We start from the raw sequence: 25,043 nt of genomic DNA, 5'->3' as shown, positions 1-25,043 counted from the left end.
TGATTAAAAATGAGAATTTTAAATGAGTCTAAAAGCACTTTCCCCTCAGTAAGCACTAATTTGAGTGTCTTGATTAAAAAAAATGAACAGTGCATGGACAGCATTCAAAAACCTGACATGAAAGATAATTTGGAGAGTAGTAATCGTTTGGATTGAGCCATATTCAGAAATCTACACATGTTATGGGGCGATCGTGGCTCAAGAGTTGGGAGTTCGCCTTGTAATCGGAAGGTTGCTGGTTCGAGCCCCTGCTTGGACAGTCTCGGTTGTTGTGTCCTTGGGCAAGACACTTCACCTGTTGCCTACTGGTGGGGGTCAGAGGGCCCGGTGGCAGCCTGGCCTCTGTCAGTGGCTGTGGCTACAATGTAGCTTGCCATCACCAGTGTGTGAATGTGTGGATGGCTGGATGTGTAAAGTGCTTTGGGGTCCTTAGGGACTAGTAAAGCGCTATACAAATACAGGCCATTTACCATTTATGTCAACAGATTCACTTCTACAATGAAATGCATCTACGCTTAACAAACCAAATCAGAAGTGGGGCAAAAAGATGAAGTGGAGTGTCTGTTTACTTGTCCTGGCATAAGACTCGTGACAGGTGCGAGCGATCTCCGCTGCCTGCTCCATCTGGTGGCCCGTCTTGTCACCGGGCGCCCCATCAGCACCCAGAGCGATCATGCCGCCTGCAAAACAGGTCAGGTGGCCCATCTTATGCTCCAGAAGCCCCCCCTTCCACTCCGCTATGTAGGTCAGCCCATTGGTTGACTTCCTCATCAGGTTGGTTTCTATTGCCTGAAAGAAACGCAGATTACAAACGTGTTAGCTTTGGTTAAAATATGTGACTGTTGTCGCACCTTAAAGATGAGGAAGAGAACATTAACAGTCAACACAGATGTGCCTAAACTGCAGGCTCACCTAAGACTCTAGAAAGTGACCATGGTAATATAATATCATGGGTTGAATTTATCCATTATTAATGGCTTATTTGACTGACAGGTGGATGCCAGTGCGGCAAATCGGCGTCTTCATAGCTTCACCTGCTTTAATTTGAATCACCGAACAACAAAAATCCACTTTGAGCTTTTAGATCAGAGGTGGGCAATTAATTTTCCCAAGAGGCCACATGAGAAACTGGGACTGTTGTGGAGGCCCGCATAAATTAGCTAACTTCAGGTATGCCCAATAACTATCTGATTTCTTTATACCGATTTATCTCTATAGACCAATAAGCTTCTAAAGGGATAAAATTCACACTGAGCATAAGAGAGTTCATCTTATTCGTGTCGCCTTCAACAACAGTCCCAGTCTCTCATGTGGCCCCTTGGGAAAATCAATTGTATTAGACTGAAACTGTTATAACGAGGCTACAATTGATACCGCCAGAGATCTGGGATGACCCCTGAGCACATGAGAAAACATATGCACAAAAAAAAAAGCTTTGTTTTCCTTCCCTCCCTCAGCACACCCTGAGGAAATGTGAAACTTAAAGAAAAGTGCATATGCACAAACATTTCTTTCTAGTCATAATATGTCATAATAATTTCCTCCTTATACTCAGTCTCAGCAGATATCTGCAGATAACAAAACATGTCAATCCCATTGGGAAATATAGAAATGCTTGTGGCTGTGATTTACCTTCATCACCAAAGACTAGATTGCTAGATATGATTGAAAAACTACAACTAAATCATCTTAAGAGTTACTGATTTGTGTTGGTTCCAGTTGTTATCTCTAATGGATAAGTAGTGCTCCAAAATGAAAAACCTTGTATTTTTCTATTTACAGACCCTTTAAGGAGCACAAATTGTGCAAAAAGTAAAAGTTATTCCTTTTTCTGTTTTGTTGTGACTTTGATAGACCTCCTGCTGCTTCTTCCTCCCGAGCCTCTCCTTGACAAATAAAACAAGAATGCCCATAATCCTCAAAGATCAAGAGGGATTATGGGTAAACTATCCCAGCGTGTTTAAGTCTGAATTTTAGTCGCTGTGTAATATATTCGCTCCCAGTGTGCCACAGAAAGACAGACGGACAATCAGCTTTCTCCAGCTGAGACCCGTCGCTTGTCACCTCAACTTAAGTTGACAATTTGTTCTAACAGAGAAAAGCTGTCTCCGTGTGTCTGTCTGTGCGTGTGTCATCTATCCTTTGGGTTTACGAGTGCTGTTGTTACTGTAGTTGTGTCTTTTGTTATTCAGCAGTAGTCCTGTCAGCTGTGTCATCCTTCCATCTGCTCAAACTCTGTATCAAGCTCCTGAAGATTATATTACTTGAGATAAAAATCACAAAACTCTCCACTTTAGACTAAAATTAAATCTGTGAAATAGCATATTTTAGCATAAAACTACAGAGGCAACAAGTAACACTTGCAAAGCTTCAAAGCTAGACAGAAATAAATACAACAAAAAGGCCACTTTTCAATATCAAAAGATGGCCTTATGCTTGTTTTCCGCTATTACCCAACAACCATTTATTATGACTCAGAGGGTGCACGGAGGATGCAAAACCCCAGAGTAAATCCACACAGTTCACCATCTGTAAACAGACCCTTATGCTGTCAGTTCAGCAAGAACAGCCTCAAATTAGAGGTCACTGGCTGTATGTGTAATACACTCACAGCCTTCCAGAGGTTACCTCGGGATTCCCCATATATTAGCAATAAAATACAAAGCAGATACACAATACTGTCTGCATTACTCACTAAGTGCTAACACATGATAAAGACTGGAAAATAGAATCACGACTAATACTTTGTAAAATTAATTTAGTACTACACAGACTTATTTATACTTTTGGACACTACTAGAGCAGCTTTGCGTGATTCACTATTCAAAATAATCCTTATTTATCTTATACTAGGTCCTGGTGCAGGCCCTCAGTTCATTCCATGCTTTAAACAAGCAGTTTAGCTCCTCCCCCTTTAAGCCAACTGTCTTCTGATTGGCTGCCCTCACAAACAGACGTTTATAACTGAGCGTATTGAGCAGCATTACCTGTATACACCAATCTCATTATCCTAAGCTTTTGTATGAACATGCACTATTGTAACACAAAATCTTACAATTGTCTAGTTAATTGGAAAAAAAATTGTTCAAATATCTTCATCAGCAGTTAAAACCCCAAATATTCAGAAAAAGGCAGCAAATCCCTCTAAGTTAAAGGATGAACCTGGACAGTATTTTTGACATTTTGCCTGAAAAATGATTGAGTGATTATCAAAATCACTCGGTCCGGAAACCCACAGGCTTGTTTGCTGACTTGGCCTCTGGCCGCAATGGCAGTTTTTTTCCACAAATAAGCGATATCTGGGCCAAACCTTCCCATTACATCTGCTGCTCATTCTTTACAAATACAGAAGGTTGACGATGTGTCCCAGTTTATGTGAGACTGCACCTCGTTTTCATCCCTTCGTACCACATAATGAGACAATGTTCCACATTTTGATTGGCTCGAGTTTACAAAAGTTACCAAAGCAGGACAGACACTTTTAGAGCAACAGCTGAACAACAAGGACGAAACTTTGAAAGGTAATTCTCACAGGTTTTATTTAGAGGTTACAGATATTTATTTTGCTCTTGTTACTATTATTATAATAAAGAGACAAAAACACAGTAGATTTAACAGGTAACTCTTTTAACAGTTATTTGGATAGAAAAAAAAAGGAATATGATTGTAAGGAAACTTGGAAATTTAGTTGGATAAACTACTGTATATTTGTCATTTATGTGCCAAATATATGTATTTCAAAAAAAAAAAAAGATCACCTCTTAGCATTAGTGGTGTTACTCACACAAACACACAGTTTGTGTCACGTTTGGTTTGCTGCGATGTGGTCACCTAAATCGCAAATACACAAAAAACGCCAAACCAGAACGCTTCTGGTGCAAAAGTAAAACGTTCCTGCAGATATCTGTTTATAAAGAGATCCACTATCACTTGAATGATAGCTCATTTTACTACGTGCTGCAGTTCCAGTGAAGTCTGTGATTGAAACTCTGAATACTTCTTTTTTTCCCCCCTCAATCACAAACAGTCAAAGTCGCCTCAGCTCATTTTGAAAAGCGTGTCATTGTGTGTGTGAGTGTGTGTACCTGCAGGGCATCGTAGTACATCTTCTTGCCTTCCTCATCAGTCTTGTCAGACATCAGCCAGGCCTTGAGCAGGTACTCATAGAAACTGTCACCCAGGCCACCCACGGACACGTGATCTGCAACACACAGATAAAGAAAGGAGTGAAACTCACTTAGACACACAGAAACAAACAGGCCTCCCCATCTGTCTTCTGGGTTAGATCACACTGCCATCCAAAGATCATCCTCACATGACACGGTGTATGTGGAATACCGGTGATCCAAGATAAACAACAGCACTCTGTATGTGTGTGCGTGCTATTTTTTATTGGTGAGCCTTCACAGAGCTGAGCAAGCCGAGCAGCATTTTCGCATTCGTCCTGCTGATGGTCAGCAAAGCCTCATCCATATGCATGCATCATTAACAGAGTCTGAGGTTGTTTGTGGTGTGCAGAGATTAAATGTCAACTGTGATAATGTTAAAGTGAGGCAAAAAGGAGGACGGAGCTGAACACAGTTTGTTTCTGAGCTGATAACGGTACCCGGCCTTCCTCAAGTTCAATAACAAAAAACAGGAACAGCAGCACCAGCCAATCAGGAGAGATGACACACGCTTCAAACAGACCATCAGCAGTCTGCCAAACGGCATTACAGCTGTGCGATTGGAATAAATTTGTGCAAACATTTTTTTAATATATTATAAACAGAGAGAGGATGGAAACTATGACTTAATCATCACAAGTCACTGCCACAGCTGTTTGGATAAAATACAAACACTTCAAATCACAATATGTAAAAGAGAGAGCCTTTCTGGAGAGCTGCGGTGTGGAGATATTTTTTCAGACAGTGTTAAGCAGCAGAGATCCCCGAGTTATAATTTATTCAACAAATGCCTTCCCCATCACTGTTGCATAATTTCTGTCTAGATGAAAAAATCTAAGACGAGCATAAAAGCGACGATTTTTCCTTCTTTTGTTTGAACTTCCAGTTTCAATTCTAATTGAGTATGTCATCATTTGCATAAAATACTTGGATGAAATCATAGTAGCTGGCTCTGGTTAAGAGTGTCAGCTAAATGCCAACCATTATAATCGTGGATGTGCTCTCAGTGGTTTTTCAGCCCATCACATAATAAAAGCAAGTAAACCACAGGTGCAGATTCAGATTTAGGATACTACAGATACTAACACCCCTTTAATAAAATAGAAGGTGGCAAAAAACAATACCTGACAGAACTCTAATAAAGGCTGAACGCATATCAGTGAAAAAAAGAAAGGAAAAAAAAACATTAATAAAAGTCGATTAAAGGATTTCTAATTTGTTTTGCTGTGGAAATCAAAAGACCTGTATCAGATTTTATGTGGAAAGGTGTTGCAAACATGGCACTATCATAATGTAAAATTGAATAATAGTTTATTTTAAATGTAAAATACTCACAAAGAATTAAAAGTGGAAAAAAGAAAAAACAGTTTTTAAAGTAATTTCAGTCTTCTTTCCCTTCTCTGTGTGCGACTGCTACCTATCAACTCACACTCCACAGTCTAACTGCAATAAATTACAAAGCGCATGATCCTTCTTGTATTGTGTATGCAAAACAATGTTTCAAGCAAAGTCACTTTCTAATCCTTTATTACGCTAATTTGCCTAATCTTTGCAGTTCTTGGCAGGCAGCTGAAATGAAAACGCAGCAGGCTAAAGGGCAATTTTGGTGCCGCTCCCGATGTTGTGTTTAACTCCTGGGGCTCCACAGTTGTGACTAAATTTGGTCAAAATGCAGCATGATGACTAAGAATTTTCTAGATATGCAACATATCAGAAGAAACTGTTTGGCAGTAACCTGACAATTTTTTTTGATTTGTTTGAAGCCATGGATATTTAAGATAAATGCTCAAAAAAGGGCACCTGATCAAAACTTTTCTCCAGTCTCATACTGGTTTAATCTGTCTCTGCTGACTGCTTGAGCTGCTGTGACAAAGCATGTGTTTTTGCACACAGTCCAATACTCCATGCATTCCAATAATCCCTTTTCTTTTGGCTAAACAAACCTGGTAAAAATAATCTGGAAGGTAGTACAGTAAATTCAACTGTTGCCTTAAAATGCTTTATGCTGTGAGGTTAAGATCCTGCAATATTAGCCAGACAGTCCCTATGATTACAGAGGTGACGTTTGGAAAAGATGACGTTTAGGAAGAGACCTCCAGCAGAACCAGAGTCAGAGAGGGGCAGATGTCTGTTAAAACTGAAAAAAGCAAACAAACAAGCCAAAAAAACTCTGCAAGGTATGAGAGAGATACAGTAGTGGCATGTAAACACATCGGGAGTGAAAAGAGGTTATTGAAGTGCATCATGGGAACCTCCCAGCAGTCTGAGCATCTAGCACCATAACTAAAGGATTGTTCAGGCTTACCTAACCCAGCCCTAACTACAAACTTTATAAAAACAAGAAAAGTTTTAAGCCTAATCTTATAAAACCAGAAGGAATGTCTCCAGAAACTAAAGAAGGAGCTGGTTGCCTGAAAGCTGAAGGCTCCCATTCTACTTTTAGAAACTCTAGGAACATGTCAGCCTGTAGCTTGACAGCAAAGTCCTCTGCTGGGATAGCATGATGCTATGAGGTCTTTAAGGCATGATGGGGCCTGATGATTCATGCTGATATATGTGAGGACTTAACAAATTCAGGATTTAACAGAGAGCAAGTGAGAAGATATGAATCTGGGAGAATCACAATCTCCCCTTGTAACCCCTGTTTGCCCTCCATGTGGGCATTTTTGTAATAAGGTGACTAAATGTTGTTTGGACATGTGTCTGTCTCTGTAGCTTCAAGAACCTGGCATCCACCTTCTAATTTAAATCACTATAATAAATTTATTAAGCCACTGGTTTCTGCTCTCTAGTGATCAACCCCACTTAAACCAGCTTTAAGAACAGGCTGAAAAACTGATTTTGATATGCAGGCCCACTCTTTCCGCTTGTCAGTGTCACTTTAATTATATGTACCCAGCTGGCAGTTTCCTCCAACGTATGACAAGTGCTGTTAGAAAGGAGAGGTTTTTAGTGCTGGGTTCCTCTCCCAAACTATAAGTTACATCACCTCCACATTATACACCTTTCTTTATGTTCTTGTCCTTTCTCCTCTCTCTTTGTGATCAAGACTTCCATTATTTCCTCTTCCTCCAGCTTCACGTCTCTATCATTATTATCATTACCTGTTCAGTCGCACGGTGTGACGAGTCCGATAATGGCTTTAAAATTACACCCTGTTACCTGCGCCTTGTCAGAAGCATGAGCGTGCGGACCTGTGCAGCACCGGAGATGTTAAAGACGTGCCTTGGAGTGAGTATGAAAATACCTGACAGTGACACGGGTAAATAGTGGGTTTCAATAATTTAAAGAAAGTCAAGGTTCAAATGGAAAGTGTGATGACACAGTGAGGAGAAAGAAAGAGAACAGGAAGAGGATATTCCACTTTAGGCCCATCTGCAGAAACACTTCCTCTGCTGCTAGTGTAAAGGATTTTCTCTTTAGAGTGGGCCTCTCCATTTCGGCATGACCTTAGAAGTGTCCAAGTCATTCAAAGGCCTTGGAGATTAGTCTCTTAATCTGAGCCCCAACTGACATCTTTCCTATCTGGATTTAGGAAAATGTGTCACAGAGTGGTGTCAGGGTTATCTAATAGACTAAGGGAGAGGCGTGGCAAATTAGTTTAAAGATACCCCGCTCTGGAACAAACTTCGGGACTGGGGGACAATGCGTCAACATGTATTAATCCTCTATATCAAGATTACTGCATAGGTAATTCTGCATGACTCATTCCAGCTTCCTGAGTGTCCCTGGCCTAACAAAAGCTCCACAACAGCTACAAGCAGTACAACTTAACACATTTTTATTAAGCTAATTTAAACTAATATTGGATCATTCTGTCAGCCTGTTTAACTACTGAAACAGCATATATCAACTTTGTTTAACGGACAAATATTAGCACTCTTTATCTTCAGTCACTGTTAACAGAGCTCCATAATATTTATACAGAACTTTCATTCGGTAAACTTTAATTAAATCTCATTTGCATAGGGATCATTTAAGATAAACACAACTGGGTAAGACATAAGTAGACAGATAAAACAAAAAACAAAGAAAGTGAAATAATCTGAATGAAAGTTATGAAAGTGACAATCGTTACGGCGAAAGTGCAGATCCTTAAGATAACATAAAGCCCAAGTTTCTCAATACTCCGAAGTTTACAATGGTTACAAAGTAAAAGCGCTACCAGCAGCAGTTATTTTCACTGTTTATTGTGATGCTTCTTTTCTCAGGGTTTGCTTTCGTTGCTTTCATGTGAGTAATTCGAGCCAAACCTTCGTGTTCGTGACTTTGGCGTCAACGGACCGTAAAATCCACGTTGCTGATGAACTCAAGGTTTCAATTGTGAGTTTCAAGCCTCACTGAAACCAACACCATGTCCATTTAGTAAATTATGGTCCCCATTGGAACCAAAAATGACAATAAAGCAGCGCATGCTTCAGGTTACGAGTCATATTAATAGTCTTCTGTATACCCAACCTAAGCACAAAACACTAATGAATGCAGTAAGTAATAAGCAAATCTATAAGCCAACGTTTAAGAGGAAAGTTTGTCAGTTCTGTCAAAAAGAGCCTCAATTAAACAGCAAAGTGCATGAAAGAAAGAGAGGGGGGCATGTTAAGTATACTCAGGCCCAGATAAGGAGGGGAGGGGACATTCGTGCTCTGGTACGGTTTAAAGAGAAGTTATCTAAAATTATGGTAAAGGATCATTAATGCACAATAAATGGTGGTAAGTTCACAGAAAATTTGAAAAATAATTGCCACCCTTTCAAAGTGTCAATCTGAGCTGAAGACAGAGTAATGCCTACAATAAGATGGTATCTCTTGGTTTTAGTCAGTCCAAATTGCAGGTGTAGATCTCTTTTCTTTAAAAGATCGACACAAAGTACACTGCAGTAATCTAGACGAGCTGTAATTTGCATGCATTAGTGTGTCATTGTCATTGTGGATAAAAACGATCTAACCTTGCTGACATTCTTCAAGTGATAAATGCAAATTTTATTAATATTTCTGATACCAGACTCAAAGTCTCGCTAATTATTAACCCAAAGATTTCAACCCACAATTTTCATTTTAATTACACACTGATCCATTTCACCTTTATTCTGTGGAGGAAGTTATGACTCAGTCTTGCATTTGTGCCCGAGATAAATCTTAAAATGTGCAAACACAACAGGAACGCTTGATTAACGTACTTTAGTATTACGCATAAAAATTATTGTCCAAAGCAAAGGCATAAACTAGCAAGAAAACGACAAGTTCAAGGGTCGAGCATTACAGCACACAGAGGAGATGTTTACTTTCTCGTTAATCAGTGAACGAACCCGAGAAGATTAACACAGTTTTTATCCGCCACATGTTAAGGATGGCCCAGAGTACTCAAAGCAGCCTTCTAAACACTCATATCTCAAATAAGCTTTAATGGAAGAACTGGGGGGCAGCTAAATCCCCAAATGAGAAAGAAAGAAAGAGTTCAACATGTGAAGGGTGTTGGCTGTGATTGGTGATGCTTAGCCAGCGGAAACCTGGGACTGAAACGTTACTGCCTTTTTATTGTGTCAAGACAAACAAACGCAAACAGTTCATGCGAGTGGTAACTTTGATTTGGATTCTGTTATGCCATCTGTGAAACATCTGGCACACTCTGACTGTAGCATCTGGTGAGTAGGCAGGAACTTTAAAGTGGACATAAAACACTACATGTATCGAGGCTATTTGAAACCATGGATGCCTACTCTCAAAAACTCTCACAGATCTAACACTGTTTGTGAAACTGGGTTTAAGAAGCATCTAAAGTTTAAGTTTAGAGTATGTTTAGCATCATCTTGTGCCTATAAAGAACGTGACAGCACTGTGGTGCTGCTAATGGACCTACAATAGTGTATGTTAGCTAATTAGTGACCAATAAGTCTAAAAGACACTAAACCTATAAATCAGTCTAAGGCAGTCACTTTTGTACTAGCCCTGGCTGCAGCAATGAATTCTACATAAAAAAACAAAGGATATGCTTGTGCACTTTCACTCTCTTAAGTAGGTACTTCAAACAAACAAAAGAAAGATCTAACGACGGCCAAAAATATGGAGCAAGAATCCTGGATGTGCACAAAACAGCTTCTCAATGATGCAATCAAAACAACTTGGATTCCCAAAGTTTGTTATCTTACGTTGACTTTATATAAAGCTCTCTCATAACTATATCCAAAAAATTTAGTTTATTGCACAGCTTCTGATATGTAAACTGCAAATAAACAGTGCACCATTTTGCCTCAAATCCTCGTACAGCACACCTCTCGGCTCAGTGAACCACACACGTGTGGCGGTATGGCCTGACTGGTCAGTCAAACTGGCAATGACTTGTCACATATGTTTTTAAAAGTAGCCAATATAGACGTCTACCACATCATTTTTGAACTTTTACTTGTTTTTAGCCAGTGCCATTTAGACATTCATTAGATATCCAACCTAGTGAGAGTATTCAGCGGTTAAAAGTTAATTGGTGAATAGCAGGAATTAGCTTGATTTTAAGCCTTTGCAATAGAGTGAAAAGATTTCAAATGTAGATGTTAAATAGTCCTCTGAATGGCTGACTGGATTTATCCCAGAAAATAACGTCCACAGAGGTTTAATTGGTGCTTGAGCCCCCCCCCTCTCATAAATTATCCTTTGAGCTTTCATCTTCTCTTATTACTTTTTCCCTGCTGTATAACTATATTTTATTGTGTGGATTATTTCTTTTTGTAAAGCATTTTGTAACACTGTTTTTGAAAAGTACTATACAAACGTTTAAAGCAGTATTAGCATACATGTAAGCAATACAAATAAAAAGGGAAGAAAGAACAAAATACAGGTTGTGAAACTGGGAATCAGGACTTACGTTGGCCCCACTGTCCACTGTTGGGATTCAGGTAGTTGGGGTATAGCCCCTGAGGTTTTTCCAGGCGATTGAGTACTTTACGGATGTTCATTACCTAATATTAAAAGAAAGAAAAAAAGAACATAAATATTTCTTAAAATTCTCAAAAGTTGCAAAATATGCACATTATATTTTATTATACAAGGGACTAGCTAGTTAGCAGGCTAATTTTACTAAATATCTATACACAACAATACTAAGATGTAATTGATATCAATTAATGTGAACTGTTTATCTCCGGTTTAGGATTTTTGTTTTTCTTTATGTAATAAAGAACTAATACTCTTACATACTCATCTTTATCTGGACTCTGGACTGGTATATTTCATTGCTTAGATATATTTTTTATTACAAAAAAACATCTTTTAAAAGTCTCTGTGTCTGTTACCTTCTGAGCAAACTCTGGATTTCCTGAGAGTCTGCTGAGGTGCATAAACTCCAGATGCAGGGTGCCATACTCTGCCAGGATGCTGCTACCACCCGATGCCCATGGCCAGTTCCTACCAATACCACTGCACAAACACAGAAGCAGAAGGAGACAGAAATGTATGTTAAACGCAAAAACAATAATAAGTGTGACATTTTTCGATTTTCACTGTATGGAATATTTTTTTAGGACATGCCAGAAACACCTCACCTCAGAGGTGCCCCGGGAGGCTTCCTAGCCAAATGTCCAAACCACCTCAATTGGGTGTTTTTGATATGGAGGAGTAGCGCCTCTCCCAAATAACTAAGCTCCTCATACTCTAAGATAGAGCCCAGACACCCTACAGAAGAAGCTCATTTCCACCGCTTGCATTCGTATCCACAGACTCATTCTTCTGGTCACTGCCCAGAGCTCATGGCTATAGGTGAGCGTAAGAACATAGACTGACAGCTTAGTTTTCATGCTTGGTTCTGCTGCACCACACCAGACTGGTATAGTGTGCAAATCACTGCTGATGCTGAACTAATCCATATGTCAATCTCCCGCTCCCTCACTCTTGAACAACTACAGCGATTACATTTCCTGTCTGGCTTGGGAACGCCTTGGTATCCACTCCCAAAAGAGCTGGATGAGGTCACTAAGGAGTGGGAGGTATGGGCTTAGACTGCTGCCCCCGTGATCCGGACTCAGATAAGTGACAGAAAATGGATGGATGAATGACGAACAAATGCATGACAAAAATAAAGCAAATCAGAACAAATGAGTAACATAATAAAACTTTTAACTTGGGCACATACCCGCAAACTTACAACACCCATTCCCACTAAACAGGCAGAAAGTCTTTAAAAAGCCATCTTGAAACTCTTACTTAGAAACCAAACTCCTTAAAAATCTGAAGACTGCTAAACAGTTCCTGAAAGTTTGATCTTATTTTTAAAAGTAATTACTATTCAACCGATTTTCACTCTGAAGGCATTTACAAATAGATTCCTTAAATAGATAAAGAGCAGGGTATGTTAATGACACTAAAATTAAACCAAACGTTACACTCCGTTTGTTATATTTATGCACATGTCTGTTTTTCCCACAGTCTTCACCTGGCAGCACATCATTCTTTGAGTTTACCCGTCAGTCAAAAGGAAACTTGTTGGAGCCTGTTCTCTGCCAGGAAACAAAAAAAAGGTGCGTCTGCTCTCGGGCCATATGTGAGAGTTACCAACCTTGGCGTGTATGACAAGGACAGAAGACCTTGCAACTGGGAGTGTGTGCATGTAAGTGTGTGTGCTGGATCATTACAGCCACTGACAGATCACTTTCAGACCAAGGACTGATGACTCTGGTGGTGGTGCCTGAAGTAACTACTCATGAATACATATGAACTATTTACTACACTGTCAAGCACACCGGGATGTCGGCCCTACAGCAACTACATATGGACACATGTACTACACAAACACACACACACACACACACTGAAGCAGAGGAGACATCCAACAAATGAGAAGAAGGGGGAGGAGAAGGAGTGTGGATTGGGAGATGTGCTGCACAAACACACACACACACACACACACACACACACACACACATAGAGACAAACCCACACATCTCTTTAAAGAGGTGGATGAACATACTAATTATGCCCCCCTTCTTCAACTCATCATGTTGCATAAGCCATAATTTGTTTCCCATTACACCACAGATTTAATCAAGTCAACCAAACACAGGGACGACCACTGCCGCATCAGGCAGCGAACACAGAGTCTGGCAACTGTCAGAAAGCAGGAATGGTGAGAAAACATCCCATCACTGCACACCCTGATTAATTTGGGGGTCAGCTCCCAGCAAAAATTTAATTGGCACTGTCACACCGCTGAGATTGTGTATAAACACACACATATATTTTGGATTAAGTTTTTAAGCTACATTTTAGTCAAACACTATTCCTTCATCTCCGCCGCCTATCATTCAACCGTAGTTTTGATCTGTCTATCCATATTTTTAGTCCCTTTATAAACCCTGTGATGAACAGTAAATCCTTTTGCTTGTATGGGTGGGATTGAGAGACAACGCACACCTTTCCAGCTCGCCCCTGTCCACCTCAATCCCCCTGAAGCCCCGCTGCAAGAAGCACCAAATCCATGTTAGGGAGTCTAAAACAAAAGAGAGCCAGACAAAACCTAAAACCCCCAACGGTGCCTTTCAACTTTCTTTGTTAAGAAGGGCTTTCTGCTTCAGGCTCTGGGTGTGCCCACATAAAAAGGGGCATTTCAGAAAGATCCCTGTGAGCGCCACCATTCCCAATCAAATAAGTTATCAAATTATGATGTAAAAATAACCTGGTGATTTAGTGCACAGAGTGGTAAAACAAACATTTATGTTCAAGTTAATTATTTTATCGCTGAACGCGCTCTCTGTGCTGCTGTTTAGTTCTAAGGTGACAGCTGGAGATTAAAGCTCTGAAACTTGTCCCCTAATATAAAGAAGACACGGAAATCACTTCAATTTGTTACAGATCAAAGTGAAATTAATTTGATTGCTGATTTGATTAATCACACATTTTAGTACTTACGGCCTTTTTTTGTGCAGTACCGTTAACAAATGTCATGAATATAACACTATGCTTAAATTACTGAATCAGTTCTGTGCTTGGATGAATAATCTCACTTCTTTCATTCTTAGCAAAGCATGCAATGCATGTTAGAAACAAAGCTTCAGGGCTAAAAAATAAAGCTAACATGTGGTTCCTCTAACGGCCACTTGACGTTGACTCTAAGAAATCCTCAGACTCTCGTGTTAAAATGTCCAGCTTTAGAGTACTAAAAAGCATTTTACTACCAGTTTCAAAGAAACAGTTTTAGTCTCTGTGTTCAGTTTTAAAAACAGCTACTGAAACAAATTTGCACTGGGTGAAATGATGGTGAAAAATCTACTTCACAGACGTTCACATTGATTCTTGTGAGCACCCAGAGCAATGTGATTACTCTGGGTGCTCTTGGCTTGAAGAAAAGACAATAAAACTGTAGGACTGTTTTGGTAAGTTCTACAAATCTGTTCATGTGGTTTTTGTCCAGCTGTTCCTGTTGGTTTTTGTGAGCAAATCTTTGTGGGTTTCCAAAAACAATCCAGAAACCGTATTTGTGTGATTAAACACTGTAAGAGATCAGGTAGTGGTAGTCTTTACCTGGGGAATTCAAATAATTAAAAAATAATCATAATTCCACTGAAAATTACCCTCCACATTTAGCCAGACACTAATAGTCTGGTGCAAATTAACATGAGGCTGTTTTGGATGACCTTTTCCCTTTTGCAAACTTTATTTTTAAATGTTTTTCTCCTGGCTTTTTCTTACACAAAAGAGGCTGCTCTGGTAATTACAAAAGAAAGTTTGGACGGCATGTTGTTTGTAGCCAAACAACATGGAGACCTATCAACAGCGAGATCCAGGTCACATCCATTAGAAGAGTGAAATCTCGAAGGGTGGTGAGATAGATGAGATGCTTAACAGTCTATTAATATTAATGCTAGCTCTGTAGCTAGGGACCAAAGATGTCGCCGTCAAGTAAAACACAGAGCTGCTTGTCCTATGTGAGCATAAACATGTGATTTATTTCCTAAAGCACATGTGTTCTCCTGGTGAGACTAATTTTGTGTGAATGGGGCTAAAGGCTGACTCTTTGCTGTTGGCTGCTTGCAGAAACAGTGTGAACAAATGCGTGGATGAAATGATGTATTAATGCTCATAAACTCAATAATTTGGAGTCAGAGATCCGGCTCTGCTCCATTTTGGACTAAATTAACCTGTGGAGGAACACTTTGTTATCGCTATTCTGATGGAAACCAGTCCCCTCCTGTACTGGGACTGGAAACTGGCCTCCATCCATCCATTGGCATACAGAACAATGCATCTGTCTTAGACTATTTGAGTCTACTGTTGTATTTGACTACTGATGCAAATGTCCTAGTGGTTCAGTTTCCAGGGCCCTGTTGACAACAGCATGCTCTACATCCCATTTCTCACATGGCATGTAATAGGACTTATTAGCTCTAATCTTTGAAACACATTATTTAGTTTATGCAGTCTTTGCACTACAGAATACATAAAGTGCAATATTATAAAAACGTTGTACAACTGGTCAAAGTTTCGCCTCAGCTGGCTTTCGTCCTAATTTGCAGAAAATTTTCACCCAAGATGTCTAATCCAAAATGATAACAGAGTTCTCCCTGTTGCCTGTTTTTCTTTTTTTTGTGATCTCAGTGGGCTTCATTTCCACAGCAGCGAGGGGTATGAAGGTTCATATTAAACTCTGGATGAATATAAAGTCTCGGTTTATTGAATTCAGTTCTCGAACAGTCACAGCGGTGCTTCTCACTTCTCATCGACATGCTGGCTTTTGATAAAATGTTGTGCCGATGAGCCACGCTTTATACCAAACAGTAATATTAGAGTGCAGCACACTGAAAAACGTTTGGTTATTCTCTTTAAAAACCAAGCTGTAAATGTTAATCAATTTGCTACTGTGACCTAGAACTAGAGGACTTTCAGAGATTATATGAGGCTTACATCAGCGTATTAAAGCCGATATTGAACTTTCATTATAAGTTAAGAAGATGAGCCAACATGATCCACCTCTGATAGGAGTGATAGGATGGCGTTTGTTTGTTTAACAGGAACTCTTTTTTAAATTAATTTCCTTGCCTCACATTTCCCCTTTTATATTCATTAAGGGGCAGATATTATGCCATGCAGAATTTAATCCCAGTAATATCTCTCTGTTAAACAGAACAGATTATATCACACTACTTACATTTGACTATTAATCATTCAGTCCAAACGGTAACTTATCACTGTTTCACTTTTGACTTAAGTTTCAAAAACCTATGATTCCAGGTCACTTGGGTAAAGTTTGACAAGGTCCTGCTTATTAAAACACTATGGATACATTTGAAAGCCTTCTTAGAAACAAAGCAATGCCATTCTTCCTAATTTTTGTACTCCTATGAAAAATTATGTACACTCCTACTGCTTCCATAGCAATTAAAAGGGTAAAAAGCAGCCAGGGGCTACTAATCAGACATACAGTGGTCCCTCGTTTATCGCGGGAGTTACATTCCAAAAATAACCCGCAATAGGTGAAATCCGTGAAGTAGCTAACTTTATTTTTTACAATTATTATAGATGTTTTAAGGCTATAAAACCCCTCACTACATGCTTTATACACTTTTCTCAGACACACATGAACATTTTCACACTTTTCTCTTTTGTTTAAACACTCTCAAAGTTCGATTTATCAAAGATTTATGTAAATTTGACAAGCTGAACGCATTCTGTACAGGAAACATCGCATGAGATTGATTGACAATGGTCTACAGTCAATCAGGACGCAGAACACAATGCACAGTAAAAAAACAAACAAACAAAAAAAAACAGCATGCAAAATTGCACACACAAAAAATCGTTATAGCGAGGTACCACTGTACTTGATTATCTGATTATCAGCAAATGTGAGCACATTTTTGCTGTTTGCTGGTCTGCAGCATTCAGGTGTGTGTTAACACAATGCCAAAACATTCCTGGGAGTGGACTTTCCAGCAAATTCAACCCATGCAAAAAATTTTTTTTTTTTTACAAAAAACCCAAGTGCTACACAGACTCTACAGGCCTCAGTTAGCTCATGATGATACCATTAGAAAGGCAAAAAACAAGTACGGGTTGTTTGGAAAGACTGCCAGGAGAAAGAGTCCGCTCTGAAAAGGTTTATGATGTTTGTGGTTCCAGTTCTGATTATATCCAGAAGCGAAAGAACGTCTGTGGCCAGACTGTTATTATTTTTCTCAGGTAAGAAAAAAAACTTCACTTTTGTCCACTTTCCAACTCAATCTAAAGCTAACCATAACCTCAAAGGTGCACTCTGCAGTTTTCCAACAAACAAATTCTTACCTTCAAAAATACACAATGTGTGTCTTGAAAGTCTAGTTTTGATTTTGACCATTTTGCTGCCTTTGGTGCTAATCATGCTAACGTGATTAGCCTCCCTACCCCAAAGACTCCAGAGCATTGTCGTGCATTACATTATATATGCTTCAAGACCAACTTAGTTCACTACATTTAAGTTCACTATGGGGATAGCTAGGGGCTCAAGGGTTGCATGCAACAAATAAAGATCCAAAGCCTCAGCCCAGAAAACAAGTCATTACAAAACGATGCCACTGTGAATTAAAATAGTCTGCATTGGAGGACATGTTCCCATCCTCTTGGTGTCTTGTCCAATGCTCTTATCATTCAACCTCTAACGCCCACAGCTATTTCCTGGCCAGCTGCAAAACAACAAATCATAGCCTGCTAGTTTTCTAACCCTCCAGTGAATTCTGCAGAGCCAAAAAACAGAGGTTTTAATTCTGTGGTGCCAAGCTATAACCTGGAAAAACAGAAAAAGCAATACATCTCCATAAATTAGCATGTCACACCAGGCAGTGCCCTCTCACGCTCCTCTAAAATTATGTCAGGAAGCACTCCAATTCATTTGTACTCTATAGCTGGGTGAGGCCAATACTTTGGCCCAGTTCTCTTTGTTGTTTTCTCTGGAAAGCCTTTCACTGTCCTCCATCTCATCTTTGCCACGACCTCTCTTACCTCTCCTTTTCCTCTCGATTTCCTTTGCTGTACATCTCTTCCTCTGCGTCTTAAAATCTATCGTACTTTCCCTACGGCCAAAGAGAAAATGTGAATTGCGATAGATTCACAGTTAGCAACTTAATTAGAGCCCTTAAATCATGGCTGCCTTCCACCGCCTCAGGTTACAACTGAGGAGAGCTGCACTGAGAATGGATGTCTGGCTTTGTGTAGCTTGTTCTTTAAAGAAATCTCTGTACATCCCGAACGCTAGCCTTTTCTTTGCTTTAAAAACGTGCTTTAGGGCAGTGAGAGTGCATTGCTGCTGCATATATCTGTGCGTATTAACTCATTCACTGCCAGCCATTGGCAGTGAATGAGTTAAACCCATTGACTCATTCACTGCAATTGACGGCTATAGACGTCAATGGCAGTGAATGAGTTAATAACTGAGGCCAAAACAGAGGTGCTGTCATTTGCTCATCCAGATACATACAACCCTAAAATTTTAGATGACAGCTGCAGGAATGAAACTACACTAAAAGAGCTCATTGCACTACACTTATTAATTTAGTCACATAGCAATGCCGATACTGAAACTTAAACTCTTCTTCTTCTTCTACCTGCTGCCTTTAGGGGTCACCACAGCTGCCTTCATCTCTCCCCGTCCCTGGCATTACCATCACTAACCATCTTGCTGTGAGGCGACAACTCCCTGCACTGCAGTGCCACCCTACAGCCTATTGCCATATGCTGAGATTTATCCAGCATTCTCATCGACACTGTTTGATATTAACTGAACACACTGCTGTTTGTATTGTCTCAAAAAGATCAGTACTGATTGGCCTCTTTCTCATAGCTCATTTCTAATTCACTCCAATTAGCCAGCTTTTTCTGCATTTAATGTTGCACTCAGTTAAAGTAGTGCTATTAAACTGCTATAATGTTAATTGTGAGGCACAGCAGGAACAGCTGTGTTGGTCTAAGTACATCTCTGTGCACACAGTGGGTGACATGACACAGAGAGACGGACACGGTGAGTTTATTTTCCTCTTTATATCAGGGAGAGACCATGAGTCAGGGTGACTGCTGTTCACACGCGGCACAGAGCTAAGTAGCCGACCATAATCCGTAATTACTTGACGTAAATGGACGGGTATCAGCTGAACAGTTAAACCAGCAAGTTTTGACGTTTGCCTGGTTCTTTATTGTCTTTTTAAATCTTTATTTAATCTGCTTTTATATGTGGAAAACTGCTAACGGCAAGACTTGTACCTGGAGTTAGCCTTTGTGTAGTAAAAAGGGCAGAGCAGCCCAAAGTGCTTCAAATACACTGCATTTGAATCCAGTGAATATGTGACACAGCAGGGAATTTGGGCATGAGAGAATTTGTATTTTCTTACACTTATTTTTCTTGCTTCTTATTACCTTCAACCTCTTGATCTTGGTTGTTTACTGGTTTCTCTGCTGCTGCTGCTATGCTGATGACATTCAGCACTTAGCACTCTTCCAGCACTCTTGTAGCTCTAAATTAAAATATGAGCTAGCTGCTTTAATTCATCAGTCTCTGCTAAGCAAAGAATTTCCAGACATGCTCTGGATTAACAAGTTAATTTTCCTATCGCATCGAGAAGAAAGGGCTCTATGACAGAGTGGCACTACAGGGTCACCCAGTGTGGCACCCTCACTAGGCTGCACTAATAGAGCCGTTCTCAAATGCAGACCTATTAATCAAACTCCAAGACCCAAAGAGCTCAGGATTGATAGCTTCAGTCCCAGAGCCAAGAGCTGAAAAGGAGCAAATTTGCCTCAAGCTGACAGTTTTTTCTAAAATACTTTCCTCTCTGAGATAAGGAAACGGAACGAGGGTTAGTTTTAACTTTGCAACGTCATGAAGATGATGACATTGCTTTTAGGAGCAGTTCGCCTGGAAAGCAAACACTTCCCCACAAGTTACTGCGTTTTGTAATGCAGAGGGCCGTGGTGGGGGAGCCACTTCAGAAATGTATACAGCTCTTTGATTCAGTCTGAAAAAGGCAAAAAGATTCACATTTTCCCATAAATTCATCCCACGGTGTCAGACCTCACATATAAATACCTGTTCAGAGGTACCACTTAACATTTCAGCATGATTTCTTTGCCACTTGTCATTTTAACCAAGTCTTTTGTTGGAATGGTGATGCAGATTCGAGCACTTTTTAAATGCCTTACTGCCAATCAGAGGTGTGCGTGTGTGTGGGAAGCAATCATCACCATGATGCCTGTAGAGAGGAATGAGCAGCTAATTTCAGGGTGGAGCACGGATCCAGATACCTCAGCAAAACCTAACACATACACACACACACCGACACACATTTACACAATGCCTCATCCCATTAAGGCCAGTCAGTATGCAGTGCAGTGGGAGTGATTTGCAAGGGCTTTATCAGTCTGAATGTTAATAGAAGAGCTATGGGACTTACTGGCCAAAGCAGATAACAACTGGGAAACTAGTGTGTGTGTGTGTGTGCATGTATGCGTTTGTGTGTGTGTGTGCCTGTGTGTAAAAAAGTTAGAGAAAGTGTCAGAGGAAAAGGGAAATTAGTTTAGTTGGTACAGCGCAGTTATATGTTGTCGGTTGCTAAAGCACAGCAACTAAATACTACACACTGTATTCTGCACTATACACAGAGACATGCACATGCAAACAAAAGTCATTGCATTAGGTTAAAGTATTTTGGCTTGCACACGTGCCAGTGTGAACATAGTACATTTCTATGTACTCTATATTTGGATTAAAACCCAATCGATGTAGTGGTTTTAAGACGGATGCAGATATCTGGGCCAGATTTAATAAGATATGCAACAGGGTCATCTGCAAAAAGTGAGTTTGTGAGTTCCTACCGCTTACATCAATCTTGTAGATAAAATCCAGTTAAACATAACGATATTTTCTAGTTACTTACACAGCACAAATAAAGTTATTCTTTTCCAAAACCCTTTCATCACTACCCACCTTATAATATCTCGATTCAGTAACTCAGTGTTAATTAAGGGGCACGCTGCAAAGGTAGACGATGAGTCATGCTATTCTAAGAAATGAAAATATGAGTAATCTATTTCTTAAAGACTGTTATGTGCTTAGCGTATTCCCTTTCCCTTTGTCTTAAATATAAAAACAACATTAACTACAAAAAATTGAATTAAGCACACAGAACAAATCAGAAGCACCAAAAAGGGAAAAAATAATCATGTCAAATGCAAAAACTAGTTTAGAGGAGCACTACCCCAGCCTTCTCAGTGATGCACCTCTTCACCTTCTCAAATATTTAAAGCTCATTTCAGGGACAATTGTGTCTCTGTCCATCTGGCTGCAGTCCTGCCCTAACACGCCCCAATCTGCAGCAGATCAACCGGAAAAAAAAAATCATTTGGATCTTAGCAGCATTTTCCACTCGGTTAGTAGCAATCAATGAGTTGATGTACAAACTAAAGGTCACGGGGGGTCGGAGAGGAAGGCCGGGCCAGCCTTTGACTCTGTATGAGGAACTGTTGATTTATTGGATATTGCAAGCAAGCTGATCCACCTTCAAGTGCCTTTTGAAGATAAATCAGCTGGACATCAAGACAAAATTTCTCACGTTGATGAATTATTCCTTTACATTCTCTGACGGCCTTCAAAACCTTCCATCGTCCTTTGTTCCTGGTGGCTTGTCATTCAGAGGATGAGACATGTGATCAGCTCTTATGACCTTTCATAAATTAGATTTTTCTGTAATGAATTTGCAACATCTCTATTTAAACTTTGGTCTCTACACACCATAATGATCCACGACAAGCAGATACGCAGATTTTAGTTTCAGGTTTTAAATGTTAAAGTGAAAAAAGAAAAGCTTTTTTTTTTTTTTACTTTACTTACAGCCATGAAACTAATGTTAGAGCTACTGAATGCATCATTGGTATTTCAATTGGTTCCCTCTAGGGTTTACTTTCAATTTGCAGTTCTGTCTGCCACTGGGTACAAATTCTCCAGGGGAAAAGGATAACACTTTTTCCCCAGTAGGTACTGGTATTGTTCCCTAGCTGAAATGGTAGATGGGGGAGTAACTATGGAAACTCTACATGCTGCCAAAAGAAGAAAAAAAGTCCAGCATAAAGGGAAGGTGAAGCGAGGGTGTGACAGAAACAAAAAGCAAACAAAGAGTGGAAAGAAGAAAACAAATAAAGAGCTACACACTAGTGTATTCAGATCTGTTCCTATTTTATGATTACCATGTTAACACGTACTGAACATACCCAACCAGACAGTGAGTGATTTCAACCTGATGTTCAGATTTTCTTTTGAGATTTAGTGAGATAAAAATGATCTCAAACATTTCATTTCCAAAATACTCCCAATAGAACCCAGTAAAACACCCTGATTCTTTGAAATGTTAACACGTGCTGTGTTCAGGCCAAAGATTTTATCTTTAGAAATTAACTAAATGCAGCTCCGCAGGTTTATCTTAAGCCTTTATTAATTTGTCTGAACACACTCGTAATTCCCAAAGGAAATGCAGCAAAAACCTTTCCAAACTGAGGACATCGCATTTATCTTGTTTTCTGAAATTAACACAGGGCCATTGAGCAAACAAGGTTCACTTGGTATAGAAGCAATAAGATGTTTTAAACTGTGGCCTTATTTCTTATGGTCTCTCTTGGGCTCTGCAGATAGCTGCAGGGTAGAGCGATGAAAGGCTACCGACAGGGAATACAAAGAACAAGGCCATGGAGTGGAGTGGACTTGGAGTACACATCCTGAAACAGAAGGAGATACTGGGTCACTGTAGATAAGATGGATGGGCTGAACAAGGACAGAAATACAAGAGACTGGGATGTGAGAAAAACTTTAAAGAAAAAAAATGGAGGAGAATAAAAGAATGGAATGTAAAACAGAGAAGGGAGGACGGGGGGATAAAGGGAGAGATGATTCAGTAATTGGGCCTCGTTTGCAAGCGTGTTTTACAGATTTATTTTACCTCAATCTGGGTCAAGGTTGCATGGGCAGTATTCTAACTCAAAACTATCCTACTTCAAAAGCACTTTCAATTTTTCTTCTCAACTTCTCATTCCTAAAATCTTTTGATCTCTTCTTGCTTCGTTTCTCTCTGACCTGCACATAGTGAATTAAACATAATCTAACTTTGACTGAGTGCTGTTTATCCCACAGATCATTCAGAGCCGTCACTCTGAGTTTAGGATTTCTGCAACTGACCTCTACCTCTCTCTCTCTCTGTATAATGTCTACATGGTCTAATTTCCTCAATAGACTGTTTTAATGATGTTTTAACAACAAAAGAAATGAAATAACTAACATTTTCAAAGCACAGACGAGTTTTTATCACCAGAGAGACATATTGATAACACTTGTCTGATATGTATCAGTGGATATGGAAGTTTAGATTTATAGTTTTATAGATCTTCTGGGTCTTTACATAACTCAGGATGGGATTAAAAGCTACCATAAACCCCATTGTCTGTTGGATTACATTACGCTTGCCACTGATGGTTCTGCTGATCTTTTATGATATATCAATACAATAGCATAGGGATTCCCAGATGGTGCATATCTGCAACAGTAGGAAGGGGAGGAAACAGATATATTGAAATGATCTTGAAATCTTTTATAAAAAGATTATAAAGAATAACTTGCATTCTTGTACTCAGTTTATTTTAAGGATTCACAACCTCACAGATGGCTGCAATGATCAGTGTCTCTAGCTGATCCCACTGGAGGAGTTGAACAAATACCACTCTAATTCACATTACAGTAAACAAATACTATAGTCACACTAGGGAAAACAGTAGTTGCCAGAACCAGAACCACTTGCAGTCAGTTTCTGTCTTCAAGTCCCTTCAAGTGGAGTCCCTTACTGGAAAGAGAAGTGTTGCAGTCAGGTTGCCCTCATCATCTGAGAATAACTGCAGTCAGCCCAAGTCAGACTTGTTACAATACAAAAAAACAAGGACATACACCTATCAGCCGAAACCATGATAAATGTCAACTTGCGTCTGTGTGTCAGTGAAACAACACAACTGGCTGATAGGTTTTTCAGTTCAGATGGTGGTTGGATATTTGGGGCCAGAGTTCAGTCCACTACCATCGCTGTGCTTACCGAAGTTACTGTAACCCAAAGATTTTCTGTTCAGGGTTCACTGAGTACCATGGCCCTGTCCCTATATCTCTTGTACAATCATGGAATACAAAGAAACCTAACACCTTTTACAAAGTCTGGCCCTGTAAGGTGTTCTTCCTTCGGCTCATTCTTCTGTTAAGGTAAGAACCAAGGTGTCTGTTAGCAAGTATACAAAAACTAAAAAACAAAGTTTATGAAATCTGGTGGCGAGGAATTGGATAGGGAAAGGAAGACCCATCGAATTTTCTAGCAAATCTGGATCATTTGAAAAATAACTTGATTAAAATTGTTCTTCTCAAAAAAGAATCCATTAGTGTTGCAAAGAAACCAACTTCCCAACATCTTTATAATGCTAATCTGTCAATTTCATAGACAAGAAAAAAAAATTAGCTTAAAAATAGCAGTTTAACAGCCTACATTCTCTGTTGCTCTGTATATTTGTTACTGTAATTTGTTTCCAGAGTTATTTGAGTGTGTGTGTGTGTGTGTGTGTGTGTGTGTGTGTGTGTGTGTGTGTGTGTGTGTGTGTGGGAATATGGGGTTGTGCTTGTATGGTTCTAAGCTATCATAACTCAGTCATGCAGGTAAAGTCATCATCAACAGCAATCTGCTCAGGCCTCTGGGGATCACGTATGTGTGCAGAGTCACATACATGTGCACAGACATGAACACACACACTCACTCACTTACACACTCACTCTCCCTGGGGTATTTCTCACTTCAGGGAAGAGGACAAGGCGGGCAGAGTCCATTCACCCATACAGACAGAGAGAAAATTAATTTGTTACAGC

At 39.7% G+C, this 25,043-nt stretch overlaps 1 protein-coding gene across 1 annotated transcript in view; it reads right to left on the bottom strand.

The window, feature by feature from the left end:
- The window catches only part of man1a1 (mannosidase, alpha, class 1A, member 1), a 168,940-nt gene that overhangs the window by 13,854 nt on the left and 130,043 nt on the right, over nucleotides 1–25,043 (bottom strand). Inside the window, exons 6-9 of the mRNA XM_026142320.2 lie at nucleotides 11,449–11,572; nucleotides 11,022–11,115; nucleotides 4,086–4,201; nucleotides 570–789 (exon numbers count right to left, since the gene is read on the bottom strand). Coding sequence (XP_025998105.2) covers nucleotides 570–789; nucleotides 4,086–4,201; nucleotides 11,022–11,115; nucleotides 11,449–11,572 — 554 coding nt within the window. The remainder of the gene's footprint in view (nucleotides 1–569; nucleotides 790–4,085; nucleotides 4,202–11,021; nucleotides 11,116–11,448; nucleotides 11,573–25,043) is intronic.

The sequence above is a fragment of the Astatotilapia calliptera genome, chromosome 15 (assembly GCF_964374335.1).
Source record: "Astatotilapia calliptera chromosome 15, fAstCal68.1, whole genome shotgun sequence".
In the NCBI taxonomy this organism is placed as follows: domain Eukaryota; kingdom Metazoa; phylum Chordata; class Actinopteri; order Cichliformes; family Cichlidae; genus Astatotilapia; species Astatotilapia calliptera.
The sequence above is the reverse complement of the archived record's forward strand: the minus strand, read 5'-3'. Positions and strand labels throughout refer to the sequence as shown.